Source organism: Corvus cornix, chromosome 1 (assembly GCF_000738735.6).
Source record: "Corvus cornix cornix isolate S_Up_H32 chromosome 1, ASM73873v5, whole genome shotgun sequence".
NCBI classification, from domain to species: Eukaryota; Metazoa; Chordata; class Aves; order Passeriformes; family Corvidae; genus Corvus; species Corvus cornix.
Window position 1 is genome coordinate 87,303,016 of NC_046332.1, and position 19,556 is coordinate 87,322,571.

At 40.3% G+C, this 19,556-nt stretch overlaps 1 protein-coding gene across 1 annotated transcript in view; it reads right to left on the reverse strand.

The window, feature by feature from the left end:
- AFF3 (AF4/FMR2 family member 3) overlaps positions 1-19,556 on the reverse strand; it is a 318,503-nt gene that overhangs the window by 169,879 nt on the left and 129,068 nt on the right. Inside the window, 1 exon segment of the mRNA XM_039548666.1 lies at positions 1,459-1,503. Within this exon segment, the coding sequence (XP_039404600.1) occupies positions 1,459-1,503 (45 nt within the window).

Genomic DNA, 19,556 nt, shown 5'->3' on the forward strand with positions numbered 1-19,556 from the left:
ACATATGGAAGATGGGCAGACTGGTGAGGTTACCCATCATGAAGCTTGACAAAAGAATTTCTTTAGGAACATTGCAAAGGAAGAAAAAGAAAGAGCAGCAGCTGTGTGCATTGTTTTGGAGATGCACCTTACTATCTCTAGTCATACAGTGCATTTTTCTTCTCAGATGGAGTCTCTTACATACCTATCTTCCTCTGTGAGGAAGGAATTGTGCCTCTTCTACATTTTTGTTTAATTGCATGAGCCCAACTACAGAACCTAAAGGAGGAAGACCAGCTTCTCTGACTGTTCATTTTAAAAGCCTTGCATAAAAAGGGGAGTCTGAGCCTCACATCACATCATGAATTCATGATATCTGCTACTAATTTGTAAGAAACAGCAGGGACTGTGGCTAAGGCTTGTTGAATATGCACCTAAGTCCTAACAAAGCCTACTTTGTAAATGTTAGCTAAGTAAAAACTCTGCCAGTGAAGTCATAAGCAATACATCATCATCACCCTTCGATAAACTCTTTGTCCAGTTTAAGAATTAAAAGCTGCATTTAACATATTGGGGGAGAATGGAGAAATGCCTTTAGAAACAACAGACTTAATGCACTGCTGATCTCCAAACCAAATATTTATAGCCCTGTGGTTTATAAATCATCAGAAATATTTGGGTGGTGGGATATCCAAGAGGTAGAAGCACATACAGTAATAGGGAGGTTTTATCATTCCATCTACCTTGCTTTGTGTTTCAATCACTATTACATCAGATTTTTAAGCATTGTGAATTACTGAATTATCATTTTTGAAAAAGAACCAAAATAACCACGAGTTAAAATATTACAGAAAATTTTCACTGTTTATAAATTTTTCTGCCACAGAAAATAATCAATATCCAAGTTGATTCAAGCCAAGATCTGTCTGGATGTGTATTAATTTGCTCCATGAAAATAAACTAGAAATTACTACGATAAAAGAAATAATAATGAAATATGGAAATAACTACAGATTTTACACATTGTCATTATATAATGGACATAATGAAAACAATGACATTACATAATTAAATCCAGGTGGAAAATGACCTTTGTAGACCTCCCTTCAAAATTAAGATTTTTGACAGTCATGATTAATGGAAACATGCACTTTGCATGGTTTGTAAACCTGAAACATCATTGTACATTTCAGTTTATAATTTATCCCATTATCTGCTTCTCCATGCATGAAGGTCAGCTGTACTGGCATAAAGTAGCAGTGAAATCCACAGGCTTTGAAAGGTTGTTCTCACAGATTTTTCAATTATTTTTCATGAGGAAATAATTTTGCCTACTTTTTCCTTAGAAAGATGACAATCTAAAAGAGGAAAATTTTAAGAGCAGTAATTGCAATATTCTCATTATTCTCATATGTCTCATATATCTTTTCAGAGCAAACAAAATGGGACTGGAAAAAAAAGATTTTTCAGGATTCCTACCCGCAATATTTCTTCAATGCAGCTGTTATCTCCTGTTCCACTGTCCTGTAAACAAAGTGAGAAGACAGTTTGTTTATGTTTTAAAAAGAAATAACAAATAGGTCTGAGGACATGGTTGTCACATGTAATATATTCTATTACAGTTTCAAAATGAGGCCAAGTCTTTCCAGCATCTGAAAAGTTGCACTGCTTAAAATTCTCAAATTATTCCCCATCATCACCACAGGAAGATGCAATATTTACAGTGTTTACATATGACTGCAACATATTTGTATAAATTCATAAGACTTTGTTCACACCACTTTTGGGTGTGGTTTCTGCAGTTTTGGCTCTCCTGCATATGAGTAAGCAGAAGCAAAGCAGTTATTGCATGTACATGGATCCAGTGTGCATTAATTTATATTAAATAAATAACATCTCTCCACATCCTTTGTGCAGCAAAGCTCTGCAGTGACACTGTCTGTGCAAAGCCTGACGTTGTATAGGGTAGAGGCCCCTGTGCTGCTGAGCGGAGAGCTGCAGAGATTGCAATACAGGCAGCAACACTGAGCATGGGCACAGCAGTCCTGAGAAGCTGTATTTCCTGAAATGCTGACTCTAAGCCCACCCAATACACTGTGGGACTGAGGGTGCAGAAGAATTAGACTCTCCCAAGCAGTATGACTCACTCCAGAGCCACTCTGGAGAGGGGAAGTCAGAGATTTGGCAGGGCAGCTATTGCCCTGCCGGAACCATCCAGACAGTGCCTCACCTCCATGCTCAGCCTGGGTGTTCATCAGGACCCAAACTTCTGCCAGCAAGGATGAGGCAGCGTGAGACACATACCCCCACTCCCTCCAGCCTGCCCTCTGCCCACAGTTTGCTCGTGCTGCCCAGCACAACTGGGAAGACAGGGCACACTTGGATGGAGTTACTGATGCTGAGGGGGTGCCCATCTCCTACAACTCTCCACAAGATAACAGGTGGCTGCTGCATCCAGCAAGCTGTCTGGGGATTTCCTTCACCACACCATACTCCCTGACAATCCCCCAAAGAAAGGTGTTCTTGTTTTTGCAGGACAGAACTAACTCAGGAAGCAGGGGACTGGGGCTTGAGGTCTTCCCATGTGGGAAAGGGCGATAGAAAAAATCCATCTGGTAATTACTGTACCCAAAGAACTAGCAGAGTGGTGAGCTTGGTCTTCTCCTCTCATTTTCAAAAACCACCTGCATGTTCTGAATTTTCAGGTGTGCACCCGGAGATACATCAAAGCAATTTGTTTTTCCAAACTGCTGAGCTCTTCTCATCTGGAAATCAGACTTCTCTACCACATCTGTATTTGTACACCCAGAAGACCAGGAGGCATTTTCAAAAATGGATTCCTCTGTGCCTACTAAAGCCAAATGATTGCACTGACCAGTTTGTGTGAGTCCTGGACACTCTTACCACCACTTCCCAGTGTGAGCTGAGGGACTCAGGAGGTCTGGGTCTTCAGCTGCTTAAAGCCCACTAGCTGTAACCAAGGTCAGGAGAACAACAGCCATGGATATGCAAAAGAACTATTTATGTTTTCTAATTTTTTGTGGCTGTTATTTCATGCCAATTCATAGAAAGTCATAAGTGCTTTATTGTCTGCGCTCCTGCTAAATCTTTGCTGAATATGGCCCTTGATTGTTAAACAAATGAATCACATTAACTCTTCATGAAACACAGTCCATCAGCTTTACAGTTCACTACAGTTCACTACTACAGTAGTTCATTACTATGCTGATTTCAAAGGCAAAGCTACTAAAAATGTGGTGAAGTCAGACTTTGGAGAATTACTCATATCTGATATATGGATGCTGAAGAGAAGCTGCAGCCCTGAGCAGATAGTCTTGTTCTGACCTCAGTCCTGCCCCTGAGGAGCTGCACAGCACCACATGTGACATTCCTGTCACAGGAGCAGGAGGACAAGTGTTCATGTTGCCAGTGAACCTAACAAGACAGAGAAAAACAACAATCTCTGGATATTTAATAATTTAAAAATTCATATTAGATAATGCTATTTCTCTCTTCTCTGTGGGTTTCCATCTACTTTTTCCCTTTCCTTCCCCAAGCCCCAGTCTATTCACTTGTTATCCCACTAACAACAGTGGAGAGTTTAAAGCCCTCATCACGAGTCCCTTGTTTACAGAGCAACAAATTTACTGCCACCCTTAAGTTCTCTGTTCTAGTCTACTGCCATCTTACAGAAGAAGGGATAAGATGACCATATGATCTTATGCTGTATAGAATACACTGAACGTAGGATAAAATGAAGATCTCTCTTTCTCTGTAAGGATAAAAATACTAAACGCGAATTTGGCAACAGGCTATTTCAGACTAGGATTGGGAACAAGCATCTGCTACAAAATTAAACAACTCTCCTGGAAGTGTAGTGAAATAAGTCTGCAACTACTCGTCAGCAAGAAATTTTGTTTTCTATTACCCCAGAAATAAAACCTTAGCTTTTCTTTAGCCCATCATCTCTCTGGGCAGGAAGTAAAAAACTTTTCACATCTCTCTCTCAATATCATCACACAGCCTTTCAAAGGGTGAAAAATAAGCTAGAAACACAAAACCAAAGACAATCTATGCAAAACTGATATAATATTTGGGGAACCCCCCCTCTCTTTCTATATTTTCCTCTTTGTTTTTCATCTTCTGAGTGTCAGATATAAATTTCTTAATTTATTTTTGCTTTGAATACTTGCAAAGATCTTAACATTACTGTTGATATCAAACTTTCTAGAACATCCACTACGTATCTACTGACATTACAGAAGAAGATGCGCTGCCATGGAATCTGGCAATCCGAATTTAACTCCATGGCCGCAGTTTAATTAAAAAAATATATAAATAAGCAAAAGCTGGTAAATGTTTCTTGAAATCCGAATTAACAGACGGGACTGCATTAGCCGCAGGGAACAAGCAGCACAGAGCCCTTGACACGCTATTTGCTTCGGTGGACTTCCCCATCCGAGCACCCTTGCGTTGGTGCGGGCTGTGTGACGCAGCCCCTGCGTAAGGCTGATGTCGGCAGTGCTGGCAGGCTCTGCAAAGCAGTCCCTCCACCCTCTCACCAGCCACAGGACACTTGTGCAATGAACGTTTTAATTGGGTTTTTTAAAAAGAAATTTAAACCAAATAAAGGTTTTGAGGCTGCTGTTGCAAGCTAAGCTGAGGAGCTGCTCCCCTGTGTTTGTTCTGACACTGATGAACCCGTGTCGTTTGTCTCCCGTTCTGTTTTGCGATCTGTCATAACAAACTTGCCTCACTGAACCTCCAGTGGACCATCAGCGAAATACTGGCAAGTCTTGGGGAGCTGTCAGGGGAGTTGGCTCAGCCTCTTCCCCCTGCGATGCTGTGCCCATTACCTTCGTCACTCAGTCAGCACAGCCTGCAGAACGCCAAACATCTGCACACACGGGCGGCTGCCGTGCAGGCTGGCAGGAGGATGCGAGGAGCTGCCGCCGAGGATAACAGCAGTGGCTGCTGAAGAAATAGCCGGGAGCGTCGTGCTGCTGATAACACGAGCAGCTAATTACCATGCAAAGCACAGAGAACTGTAAGAAACAAGGCTGAATAAAGGCTACATCGAATTCTTGGGAAACGGCATGTCATTTCAAAAAAAGCTACCTCTGTGCAAATTTTATTTCAGAGCATTACTTTTTTTTCTTCTTCCCTTACCAAGAGCTTTCACATGGAGATATATAAAGAAACCTCTCTGAAAGGAATTGCCTATCTTGTGATACTTTTCCCTCCTTTCAAATCTTTATGTCGAGGAAAGAAAGAAAAATCTTCTACAAGTATCTATTTCCATTTTAGCCCAAGAGATTTTTAAGATGCAAGCTTTTGGTGCTGTCATTGTTTGGACTGTGCTAGGTGTTTGTAAAAAGTGTCCAGAAGTTGTTGGATTTTTGCCTCCAGTATCAATTAAGCATAAGTATGATCTTCAGAAACCTGAGGTACATACTCGTCCCCTCAGTGGGAGCCAGGCTGGTTGTCTCACCTCCAACCAGAGGCATGACAGTGGCCACCCCATGTCCTCCCCACGCTGCACAGGCACGGCACAGCACTGCTCACTGTGGGGCTGCAGGATTTCCCCTGGGGCCTAAAGGGACGCTTCAGGCACTGAATGTTGGCAGGCAATAACCTAAATCCATGATGAATCAAAACAGGAAAAAAGGGGGGGGGAACTCTCACACTGATGGACCTTGATCTGAAAGAATATTAGAAATGTTTCTTTGCCAGGCAACACACACACACACACACGTGCATATACACAACATTTTCTATGCAATCCATTTGCTAGAAAGGAATATCCAGTATGAAGAAGTAAACTCCTTATCTTTTTACTTATCCATAAGTGTGGCTTCTGCCTGTTGGGTTCAGGAGAACCATTACTCTCAACAAAGTTTCCCTTTGATCCTTTCTCTAAAGAGATCTTAACACATTCAAGTTGTGGTATTTGCTGGAATTTAACAGGGTTTCGTGCCTGAGATCGGAGATGTGATTTCTAGGGGTTCTGCAGAAATACGGCTAGGCTGTTGAAAGGAATTTTTGGGAGGTGTTATTTGCAGATGCCCAGGAAGGGCTTTTATACATTCAGGGCTTAACTTGTTACTCACTTCCTTACATGAGCTACATCCTCCAAAATGCTCTTTATGGAGTGGTTGTGCTGAACCCACACTGCTATGGAGAGAAAAGGAAGGACTTTGAACCTCAGGAAAGGTGGGCTGGTTAAAAGATTAGACCTCAGCCTAGTTAAAAATGTACCTTTTTGCCCCTCAGGAAATACCCATTTCTTGTAATGTTTTCCTTCTGAATGGGGACCTGGGGGCAGGCTAGCTACTTGTTGATTTTATCCCTTTGGCTATGCTCCCTTTCAAAATGCAACTGTGTCACATCACTACTTTAAAAATTAAACTTTAGGAAGCATTCTTCAATTCAGTTGAAAAATCAAAATTTGTTAGGTCAAAATACTTCAAAGACAAATTTTAAGAAATATAATCTGTAGTCATAGAATCAGATATGGCCTAAATCAAGAAGTCATTAGAGCAAAATATCAAATGTTTCTCTCCAAATTTGAGAATTTTTACTTTAAGGAAACATTTTCTTCAAGCAAGAATGAAAATGGGTTTGATCAAAATCAACATGGATGCAGACATTTTCAGTTGTGATAACCTGGAACATCCCATAGAAAAAGGATTAAGTAGGAAAAACCAGAACAGAATTAAAAATTGTATTTATCTTTTTTTCTTCTCCCTCTTTGAGAACAATGGCATTTCAATCTTGATGGGTGATGTGACACCTACCAGCAGTGTTTCCACCTACCTTTAGAGGGACAGACTTCAGGGAGCCATGACACACTGTGGTGACCCTCATTTCACTGGATGGCATTAGTAAAGCCTGTGCCTTCCGTGAAGAAGACTCCTAATCTCGCTCTGAGGATGCAGGCAAGCAGGGCTGAGCTGCATAGAGTTACACCAAGGAAAGAGACAAAAAGAGAGGGCTCAGGAAGCTTGATTTTCTGTTCCTGATATTGGAAAGCTTTACTTTGCACTCATGCTATGCCTTACCACTAACTGGAGTGCCTGTGGCCATGGCATGTTGATACCGTAGTTTTCTCCTGTGCTTTGCATTGCTGTAGTAGGAGCTGTTTCACTTTTGCTGTGAGGAATTGCTGACACTTCTTTAGACACAGAGAAGTGCAGGAGGGAGATGGGAAAGAAGAGCTAAATTCTCCTCAAGGTCTGTGTCAGAAAGTGTTGCACTAATTAAAGTCATTAAATCCATCTGTTTCCCAGTCACTGTTAATAAATTGTTACCTTTAATAAACCCATCTCTTTTGAAATGGAGCCATCATATTTTTTAAGGGGATTATTTTTCCTACCAAGGGATCTTGCAACACTCTTCTTGGTTCAAAAGGGAAGAGGAGTAGATTTAAAGAAGATTTTATTTCAAGGAAAAAAGAAGATGAAATGATGAAAGTCATCCAGCTTTGCTTTAATGAAAGTATCTATCTGTACTAATTGGGAGCCTCACTGCAACTGGAATATCATGGACACACCCTAGTCTTGTACCAGGAACAGGAATATGTTCCGGCTAATCAAGTAAGATGAATCCAAAATATCTGTACATAGAGAGAAATAACAAATGATCCAAAAGACTTGCCATGCACACTAGGAAAGAGAAGCAAGAGAACATTTTGCTCTTCATGAATGACACTCTCTCACAGCAGTGTGCTCAGCAGCTCCCCCACAACTGAGGCAGAACAGCAGCTTTTGCAGAGCAAGAGCCTCCAGAAGAAAGACTAGAGAGAAGTTCATAGAGCCATAATCCAGAGTATCACAAGCCTTAGGCTGTGCTGGCCTTATATGCAGACCTGAGGTTCAGGTTGGTGTCTAGGTGAAGATGGATGTACTGTGGATGTGTAAGTAAAGCCTTTCACCACAGTATTGTTTTGAAAAGAGCAAGGAAATGATGTTAGACTGTAACTCCTCCGATATGTGTCCATGGCCTGTCCCAGAGCTTGAGACACCTCCTGTCCATGTACTGCCTGGCCTGAAGTAAGTGTTGAAAAGCCAGGGTCAGAAAGTGAAATGATGCTGAAGGGCTACCATCTGGATGGCTGCTGGGAGATTCACCATGGCTTAGACTCCTACAGTCCAGTTTGGAGGGGATTTGGAAGGGCTGGGTCTGGCCATGTGTTGAGAGGTCATCAAACTGACAAGATGGTCTGAGTCCAAGTCTCAGTGTCCACACCACAAAAAAAAATCAAAACAATTAAAGGCGAAGAACCCTTCTTAACCCTCCCCACTCTCTCCATCTGTAAGGGTCATCGAACAGTCAATGACTGGAGCTGCACTGGTAACATTTCATCTAGTAAAAGATGCTTGGGAGCCTCAAATGAAACCTACTGGCAGATCAGTGGAGTGATTTTACAGGCTTTTACATTATATTAATAAAAATAAAACTCCAAACATGCCAGAATTACACCGTGACCCAGAACAATAAAGTGAAGCTGTAATGGAGATGAACTGCATTGTTCTATTAATAAAATATAAAGGTTTTATTGTTATTGGGAAAGATTGATTGATTCAAATCAATACCATGTCACAGCATATTAATGTTTTTCTTCACTAATGAAAAAACAGGGCCTGATGTGATTACGCTCTCTTACTACCCATTTGAAATATATGATGCGCTGGTGATAATGAAGATTGCAGCTTTCAGTTTTACTCCTTGCTAGATGCTTGATCCTGGGGAGGTGCTGAGTGAGTCACCTGTGCTTTCAGAAAAGTCTGCAGGAGAGGAAGGTAACTAACGTTTATGAAAATGCTGTCAAACCCCCTCTGACCGGACTCCACCATCCCTGCTTCCCACCGAAAAACTGGAAAAAGCCATGGAGGACCTCTGGAAAAGTCTTCAGCCTACTACATTTTCTGCAGCACTCTATCCATGCCCAAAACGTATCAAGTGACTGCTGCTTGACACAGTGGTGTATTTGTCAGGAAGTTTCCATGAGGGACACCAGAGTCTTTTGGTTTTGCAGCATGAAAGGCTTTTTAGTCGAGTCATGGGCTTCTTCCCTCAGCCTGTGCAGTCCTTCAACAGCCCACCCAAGGACCCTGCCCTGAGATCGACAGAGATCACCTTTTCTCCCCATTGGATGCCTGTCCTCCTTGCTGCACAGATGGCCAATTAGTGTCAAATGGAATGTGATGCCTTTAGTGATGTGGACATTTGTCGGCTGAGACCTGGACTAAGCCTGATCGATTGCATTTAATATATTGTCTGTGTTTGTTTGGGGAGAATATATAACATCTGTGTAACAGCAACAGTTGGAAAAACAGGTATTACAGAACTGTTGATATTTTCGTGAATTTTAACATGAATTTAACATCAGTAGTATAACACTCAATAAATTAAATTGATTACTTTGCCAAGAGATCCTTTAAAAGTGTTAATTAACGATAAATCAATAAAAACTATTCAACATGAAAATCAATTACATCCCTGTTTACATTATTTAACTCCAAACATTTCTGGTTTGTGTGCTTGTAATTAGCAAGCTATAAAGATGCCATAAATAGGCGCATAATGAGAGGAACTGTTTATAAATGATAATTGGTATTCATTCCCACTGAGCTAAAGGTTATGTGATTACAAACTGTTGCGCAGAAAGGGTTAAACCTCTTGCAGATAGGAGGTTTTACAGTACACAGCTCTGGAGAAGTCTTTCCCACAGAAGGCCCCTGATAGAAGAAAACCCCTGAACATGAGTGCTGATGGAAAGAGTAACACCTACCAGGCATTCCTTAAAGCCTATTTACATCCATTTAGAAACATTGCATGGGGAAAAAAATCTGCTCTTTGGGCAGTGGTGGAGGCAATAAAAAATGGAACCTTGCACAAGGAATTCAGTGTTAATAAAAATCATCATCCAAACACCTCTACAAAGTCTAAAGGAAAGATACTAACACTGAAATGCTACCAAAAATCTGGATGACCATCCTGTTAACAAAGCTGAGGACAGGACAAAGGACACAAGGATGTCTTCTGTCATGATGGGTGACAAGGATGTTGCTCTACCCAATACCTCCTTCAAAGATTAAGACCAAAGGCTTTCACAGAGGGCTAAAAGAGGATTAGAAGATCTTCAAGCAGCAGCCAAAAGCCCAAAACACTGAGCAACAGCCTGTATCTCCAGAAGGTAACACTGGATTATTTCCCATAACACACAGAGATGAAAAAACTTTCCTGAGGAGAAGCAACCTCTCATTAACCCCTAATGCTGAAAGCAGCCTTCTCAGTTTTAGAGACTGAGACCCGATCTAAATCCAACAGGTAAAAAACCCCATGATCCGGAGACCAGAGGCTTTCTGCTAATAACTTTTGCTAGTCTAAGGATGTCACCAGCATCTGACAGTTTTGGCTTTGACAGTGTCTCCTTCCAAGGAAAATAAATCTCAACCTTTCACTATAACTGCTATTGTGAGGGCAACAAGCATCAAGAACCCTTGACTGAGCAGGTCTGACCAGTGAGCATCTGGTGATAAAGCCAGCAGAGTCAAAAAACCTATTTGCAAATCCAGAGCTAGACCATTTTTCTACCTTGTCTGGGCATAGGTGATGCATATTTCCTTTCCTTTCTGGATTGTGATTTAGAACACTTACATTGCACTGCTTTCCCCGACTGGCACGGAATACAATTGCTTCACAGAATACATGGATTAGAATTGAAAGTTTGGAAAAAAGTGTCTATTTTGTGTAAGGAAGAGAGCCTTACATGGTTCTGAAAACAATAGCTCAATCTCATTGCTAAGAATGCAAAAATATATTCTGGTCAGGCAACTATGACCTGGACACCTATTTGCCCAAGAGGGTTATAATTTGCTATTGAAAACCCAAAGCTTTATCAATGAAGAAAAACAATTGTATGCATCTGCATCTTTAAATCACTCAGTTGATGCCTCTGGTCAGCTCAGGTGGATTCTGCTAAAATCCACATGGAAGCTGATAAATAGCACAATTCTAAGCTGCAGTGAAAACCTCAGCAGAGTTTTATTGTGCTTTCAGCATTCCTGAAAGTCAAAAGAAAAATCCAGCTATGCTTTGGTCACTGACAGACTGATGGGAACACATTCACTGCAAAACTACTGAAACCTGTACTTTTTAAAGGCATTGCAGTTAATAGGACACATAAAATTTCAACTAAAATGTCAGAGCTGGATGTCTTAGATCTCACACATGTAAGTTCCTTCCAGTTAAGAATGTACATGACACCATGTGTATATACATCAAGGTATAAATATATATACCCAGGTATACATACACATGCAATGTATGTATGTACATGCCACCCAAAAAAACTCTGCAGAAGTTTCCTGGAAAAGCACAGACTAACCAAACAAGTGTCAAATCTTATCAACAGAAGCCTTAATATGGGAATCAATAAGTTCAGCAAAAAGTTGCAGAATAGAGAAATAGCTTCCTTATTTTTCCTGCCCTCTCTTTCCCAAATCCCACTGAAAAAAATTTTTTACCACTGATTCACTGCAGGCCTATATCAGTGCTCGTTGTTGGAAGCTAGGCAGGAGCCAGGCACTATGCTATGATCCCTTACTTCCACAGTGAAGATATCTCTGCACCTGTAAAACCATCCATCCCAAGGAGTGTTAGCTTCCCAGTACTTGTCCCGGCTTTCTTGTGGGCTCCATGACAGCACCCTACTTTTTGGGCAATCACGAAGACCAGGAGCAGGAGAACAAATGATGTCCCAGGTTTGGGGAAGAGCCGCAGGTAGATCCCAAGTAGTTGTATGATACTTGTTAACATTATTTTGTTTGAAGCCACACTGATCCTTTGGTCTTGGAGGACAAAAGGTTGACTTTAAATGATCCTAGCTCTTTTTCTTTTGGCTTTCACTTTTCTTTTCATATACTCTCAAGTTATCCGCTTTTAAAGGGGATATGGCAAGTGAACGTCACAACGCTTTCTGATTTTCTTTTTGCTGTCACTGGTACAAGTAACAGTGAAATACAGAAAGAAAGTAGAAAGAAAAACTGGCCTCAGCTTTCCCAGATTTTCTGTCTTTGGAAGAGTACGCTTGTCCTTCCAGTAAGCACACATTTCCCACCTGCTGGCACTGAGCTCTCCCACACAGATAATGGACCACCATGTCTTAAAGGGGTTTGCGAGTTTTCACAAAAAGGTTATGTTGCCCTTAGGTTTGGTTTGGGTTGATTTCCAAAACTTTCACTGGAAAGCTTCAAAAAGCCTCTTGGATTTTCACTTTTTTTTTAACAATCCTCCACTTAAAACCAGGTTATTTTGTCTCTGGAGAAAGAAATGTTCAATGTAGACCCATTTCATTTTAAATGGAAGCTAAATGGAGAGAAAATCCCTAATACTGCTTACAGACATTTCCATCTAGGTCAAGTACAACAAATCTGCATTTTTGAGCAGCAGAGCCAGCTCTCTGTCCCTGTTGAAAATGGCAGGTCTTGTGACACCCTGAATTGTAACAACACATACAGAAAACAGGAGTGCAGTTGGAAAGCCTTTGAGCTGAGAAGCCACATGCTTCCTTTTCGTTATGTGATCTTGATGAATTTATTTCTTCAGCTTTTATTCATGTTTCAGGGTGTTTAATCCTTTAAACTTGTTAGTATTTTCCCTTTTTTATTGTTCTCTGCTGCCTTTTGCTGTTTTATTTTATTCTTTTGTTCCCCAGTGTACCTGAAAGTAATGCAGTCCTGGGCCTATTACCCTCAGTCTCTTTGATCTGGCAGTGGATATCAACAAAGAAGTTATTTGTTCTCAACACATTAAACCCTTCTGTGTAGATTTTTACAAATTCTGTTATGCAACTTTGATAGGGCCTGGAATGAGTTGTCAGGTACTGAAAGGCAGGGGAGCACAAAGACCTCTCCAAAAGCCAAGCTATGAATGGTGTCATCTTGCTGTTTCACTTTCAAAGGTGGCTCATAGGGGTTTGCTGAATAGGAGTCGTTTGACAGCAGACATCTGAATTTGTATCACAGTCTCTAAGACACCTTTATAAGAACTTTGAATATCTTAGTTGAGTCCCGAGGATCAAAGCTTCCTATGTAATAAACCTATCATGGGTTACTCAGGGAGATTTTTAGCATTGGTAACAATGGCAGCTGATTTGCCTCACATAAAAAGCTACCAATAGAATGTCAATACTTTAACTAGCAAGATAAAAATCTATCTGAAACTCGGGAATTATATTATGGTCTCATAATTTACTTTATAAACCATCTCCTATAATTTGAAGACACGCATTAAGTGTTGCTTGAAATACATTAAATTTTGATTTTTCAAATCAAAATACTAGAATAGTAAGTAGAATTGGCAGCATAAATGAATATAATGAATAAAACACAAAAAGCTCTTGGCTGGCTTTTGTATGTAGCATTAGAAACAGAGAAACACACATTGTTTTACAGTGAACTACATGAAATATATTTGTTATGGGTTTGAAATACTCCAAATTATTTGTTATGGATGAGAGAGGATGTTCTGCATTTATGATATATGATACCACATTGTCATTAATTGTCATGCTTTGTTTATAGGACTGAATAATTTGTAATCATCAGATTACTATGTTTAGTCTGCACACTGTTTTTTTCAGAGTGCGTATTAAACAGATCAGATCCTTGTATCTTTTATTTATTTGTTTGTTTATTAAGGGAATGATGATGCCCATTCTCCTGAGAATTAACTATTTGGTGAAAGGTTTGGAATTTCAGGTCCTGGTTCTTCTTGGAGAGGAGGGAAAGGCAAAACTACACTTGGGCCCTGATTTTTATTTGTGTGCCCATACTGCCACGTAAGGACATCAGGCAGTAAAATGAAGAGAAAAATGAAGATGCAAAAGGCTACATATATTCTACAGGCTTCCTTCAGCTTTCTGGCTCCCTTTCCCCAGCCATACTTCCAGTAGCATTTCCTGAACATTTTATGTGCAGATATCACTCCAAGTCCCTTGTAGCCCAGTTATATATTAGGGCAGGTAGAAGATGGGGAAGCCACTCCACAACATGGATTGTCTTGCAACATTTGCAGCAACAGGTATTTTGTGAGGAACAGAATAAAATGTTCTTGGCAAAAGCCTCTCTTTCTCATTATTCTTTTCCTGCTGGAGAAATACAGCTATGAAGCAAGATACACCAACAAGGGTTGCAGGCAAAGACTTTTAACTGTTTCTGTGCAGGGGAAGGCACAGACCTGGAAGTCAAGAACTGGCTGGTCACTGTTGCCTCTGCCTTAGGGGGCTACTGGGAAAATCCCTACCAAAGAGCAGCTCCTGCCCAATATAAATTTTATATACATTTATACTAGAAACACAATGGGATTTTAAATACCTGCAGTTGGGAAAACAGTCAACAGTTATGGGCTGAATACCTGTATCACTTTATCCATGGGGACTGTAGAGACACAGCAGCCCATCTGCACAGATCACCACGCGGGTCTCGGGCTCTGTAGGGTGACAGTTACCCCTCACTCACTGCCCCATGTTGACAGCACCTATATATAAATTCAAGATACAACGGGATTGCTCATTCCTAGAAAATAATTGCAAAATCAAACCACTGGCTCTGAAAAGGTGTGATATTGGTTCATTTGCTACCCAGAATAACTGTACCTCTAAGCTAAAGAAGAAAACACCAGCAAAAATGAGACAGAAGCCAAGCTTACATTTCCATTCTTATCTCTCTGTACTGATACTCTCTCAGAGGCCCCTGCTTGCATAGCAGCTGCTGAATTGCTACAGTTTACTGTCTAGCATATTAAAATAAACTAACACTGATTTTGGTAATTTGCATAAACAATTGATAGATCTCTACAGCAGAGACAGAAGCTCTTCGTCTGTGCCCACCTGTGCATCAGATCTCTGAGCCTGTACAAGGACTAACCACAGCAGAGACTGCTGTGTGAACCTACACAAAGCCAACCATTGTGTCTCATTAGGGTTCAGAGCTCCATCAAAGCTACCAACACAAAAGATGTGACTTTTGAAAGTGGTTTATCCTGCTATTTGATCAGATGAAAAAGATTAAATCATAGAATCACAGCCAGCCCTCTGATCATTGTGGTCCTCCTTTGGACCTGCTCCAACAGGTCCATGTCCTCCCTGTGCTGAGGACCCCAGAGCTGGATGCAGCACTGCAGGTGGGGTGTCACCAGAGCAGAGCAGAGGGGCAGAATCCCCTCCCTTGCTCTGATGGCCACGCTGCTTTGGATGCAGCCCAGGACACAACTGGCTTTCTGGGCTGCAAGCTCACATTGCCGGGTCATGTTGAACTTCTTGCCAACCAGCGACCCCAAGTCCTTCTCCTCAAGGCTGCTTTCAATCCATTCATCCCTCTACCTGTAGTTGTGCTTGGGATTGCCCTGACCCAAGTCTGCACAGGCCCACCTCTCAAGCCTGTCAAGGTACTTTTGGATGGCATCCCTTCCCTCCAGCGCACTGCTGCCAGCACACAGCTTGGTGTTGTCAACAAACTTGCTGAGGGTACACTCAATCCCACCGTCCTTGTCACCAAAAAAAATGTCAAACAGATGTCTTGACTGAAAATAGTCTGCAATAATCTGCATTTTACATGCATGCACATTACCATGAAGGCTTGTACAGCACTTCACAATCTAGATACGTACTAGTATATGTGACTTTAAATACAAGAATAGGGCTACAGTTCTATATGGACAACACTATATATTTTTAGGAAGGATAATAAAGAGTACATTGTTCAGCATAGAGGGTTGGAAGCATTTTAGGTAGGCAGAATGCAACTCCCCCTGAAAATTACAGTACCAAGTGAAACAAGAGAAGTCCTAACTCTAACACACACACACACGCACGCAGATACATACACTTAAAAATCTACAATGGGTTTTCTGAAAACAAACACAAGGCCTGTCCACAAGATCTCAGCTTTTCAAAATCAAGCCTGCAGACATCAAGCTTTCTCAGACCCAGTCCTTCACAAGATGGGAGTCAGGGGACAGTGAACACTGGAGCAGTATTTCCAGGGCTTTCACTCACAGCAGCTGGGTCCGCCAAGGGGAGGAGGTTTGCAAGAACTCTGTAGGACCTCTCCAAACAGCAGTCTACCACTGATGCCCAGAAATGCCTCTAATACATTTGGGGAGGAAAAGTAGCCAAATGTTTCTGTCTGCTCACCCATTACCTGCACACAGTCCTGTAATGCCTGCACATGGTGTTACAAAATGTTCCCATAATTTATTTGCCCGCAAAATATGAAACAGCTAAAATCCATGGAATATATCGGTGGCTGATGAGCAATTTCTTCAGAAATAAAAATGATAGCTGAATTTGGGATCTCATGTTCCAGATGATTAGCCCCACCTCAAAAATCAATATGAAATGCTGTAGAATTAGATGTAGGAAAATACTTTCTCTTGCACACTGATACCTGCTTTAGTGTCGGTTGGACTTCTTGAAAGGCATAGAGGATGGCTTTGGAAACAGAAAGGAAAACAAGATCAGACATTCCCACATCCTATCATAATGACCAAACAAATCTGTTAAAAAGTTAACTGAGTAACAAGTGCACTCCCCCAGCAAGGCAAACGAAATCTTTGACTTGTTTCACTCTTAAGGTCGGATATCACTGCTGCTGAGCAGATCTGCTACAGGAATAGTGGAAGAGGAAACGTAGGTGAAAGGATGGTTTGCTCTCAGTAGGGGTCTAAAATCTAATATTTGATACAAAAGCAGTGCATTCTCTGAGACAAACCATAAAAATACAATTATTATAGTAGTGTACAATTTATCAAAATATTTTGACATTTTTCCAGAGATAGTCTGTTTTCTGGTATTTGCACAGCTTTGACTCTAGCTGAAGCACAGAAGAAGACAAGACAGCAAATAACTATTTACTGATTAAGGAGTGGATGGGCTTGAAGTTTGAAAGATTAGCATTCCTATTTCACCCTTATCCTTCCAGAGCAGGAAGGAGAAGACATGAAATAGAGTGTTCTCAACTCACAGACATTCCTAATTTATGGCATTAATGCCATAAATTTCTTCTCTTTGCTCTTTTGACTCACTTGCCATATCCTGGTAAGCCCAGGTCAGCCATGCTCAACTCACATTTACTTTGCTGAGGTGGTAAAGGTTACACAACTCAAATTTTTTTTCCATTTCTAAGAGAAATGAATCCAAACTCAAATAATTTGTATACAATTCCAGGCAATATAAACATGGCTGGTTAGAATCATTTATATAGTATAAGCCTTTGTACTCTATACTTCATGGAAGTTAATAAGTAGGTGTCAAACTCTGAATTAAAATTCCCAGAAGAGGACACAGCACAAAGGACAATAAAAATGATTTTTAAATAATCATAGGGATAAATAGCATCCACTTCTGACAAATGTAAGTGCTGGAATAAAATGTTATTAGGCTACAGAGATTTTCTTTTGTTCAGGAAGTATGTTTTATTCTCCAGCAGTGTCATTCATCATCCTAATGAGCCCTCAAAATGTAAATTAAATAGCAAAGACTGATTCATTCAAAAACATCTTTGTGCTGTGTGTTAAACCTTTTTTCTACTTTTATCCTTATATATTGGTCCATTCTTTCATTGCAAAATAAACCCTCAGCCCTTATATGCTTTAATGACCAAGTTCAAGCAAAGCATATTTTTAGTAAACACTGTTTATTCATTGCTGCTTTTGGTATAGTAATTAAAACAAAACTAAACCAAAAAAAAGAAAACAAAAATACAACACCTCATTTAAAAATTGTGTGCTTCTTAAATTATATTTGATCCAGAAAATCTCAGAAACCTGTGCATGCATGTGGTTTTTGTTTTATTCAGCGTCACTTAGTACAGGAAAACCCTCAATGGAAAAGGATTAGTAGAAATATCAAGCAGCTCTAATTTACTGAACTGAATACATTAACAACAAAGCAAACACCGTATTTTTGCTAATGGCAGGGCAAAAAAAAAGAATCCAGGGTCATGAGCTAAATTAGTTCAGATTTCTTGTTATCTGTTGATAAGGCCATTACACATTCTTACCAGGAATGCAGTAAAGAGGTTTCATACTTGACCTGAATTTATGCATGAGCACACACACAACAACAAGAGCGACAAGGAACAGGGCTTCTCTGGAGCCCATCCAAACAAAAATATAACAGGAATGGAAAAAAACCCAGCAAAAGCATGTCTAGTTTCGGTATGATTAGTCTTCAGTTATCTTGTTCTCTGCCTCTTCCCTTCTCTTTCCCTTCCTCTAATGCTTCTGGAAATCATCTTCAGCTTAATTTGGGCGTACATATGTTTCTGTGTGTACAAAATGAAGATGAAAATATTACGAGAGAGAGCAAAGTTTGCCTGATGACAAGAATCCTGTTATATGTAACTGCATAAACTGCATATGTAAGATTTAAAAGCCATAATCTTCAGAATAAATTACATAAAATCTCAGCATTCAGTGACATTATGCTTTTATGAGGTCGAAATGTTGGCGCGAGACACCGGGGGTTACAATGAAACCATCCAGCTGTGAAAGAGGTAAGTACATGTATGGTGTCTTGCTGCCAGGGATCCAAAAAATGGCCCTAGACCAATACTCCTTTTATTGCAAACCCAAAGAGACGTGAGTGATGCATTGGTGTAATTGAGTTAAGAGAGCTTAGAGACGGGGTTAAGTGTTACAACTTTTAGCTAGAATATCTTTGATGACAGGTGACCTTTTGAAGGGTTTCTTCTAAAAAAGTTAAAATGGTGATTTATGAAAGTTCAGCGAAGGCTCCATACTGCAACTGTTAAAGAGACCATACACGTAATTAGGTTAAACTCCACTAAGCAGAAAGAAGAATAAAAAAAGATCAGTATTATGGCATGAAATATTATCACTTAAGAAAATTAAGCATCATGAACCCTAGCTGAGAGAGCTTAATAAACCATCTATCATTTATCTTTGAGTGCTGATTCAGAAATCAGACTGGCATTCACAACTGCAGTGATTGATTAAAATAAATGCATACAGTATAGTAATTTATAAATGAAGACAGTAATTTACAAATTAAGTAAAGACTTTATGCCTGCAGAATAAGCTGCTGAAGCTGAAAATATATTTGAAGATACTTCAAACATACTCAACATGTCACAAAGAGTCGCATGATGCAGCAGCTATCTGATTTTATACTTTGCTCAACTAATCTTCAAACTCAAGAGTATCTACTAGATGAGAAGCCTGCCTTTCACATACTTGTGCACACATGATACACCTAGGTACAATACCTGTATTTTTGCCAACTACCCTTTTCATGAACACTGATGTATTTAAGTACCTCTTATTACCTAATTTTTTTACTCTACAGTCAAATCATAGATCCTTGGATCCTATATACTGCATCAAATTAGAGTCTTTCCAACCAGCTGCCCAAAACCGAAGCACAAAGCTGCAGAGACTCCAAAAAAATCTTCCTGTTAGACTTTAGTACACCTGAGAAGCCAGAAAAGAGAAAATAAAAAATGAAAACTCTTTACTCTGACTCTCTATCAGCCAGAAGACAGTGTGTT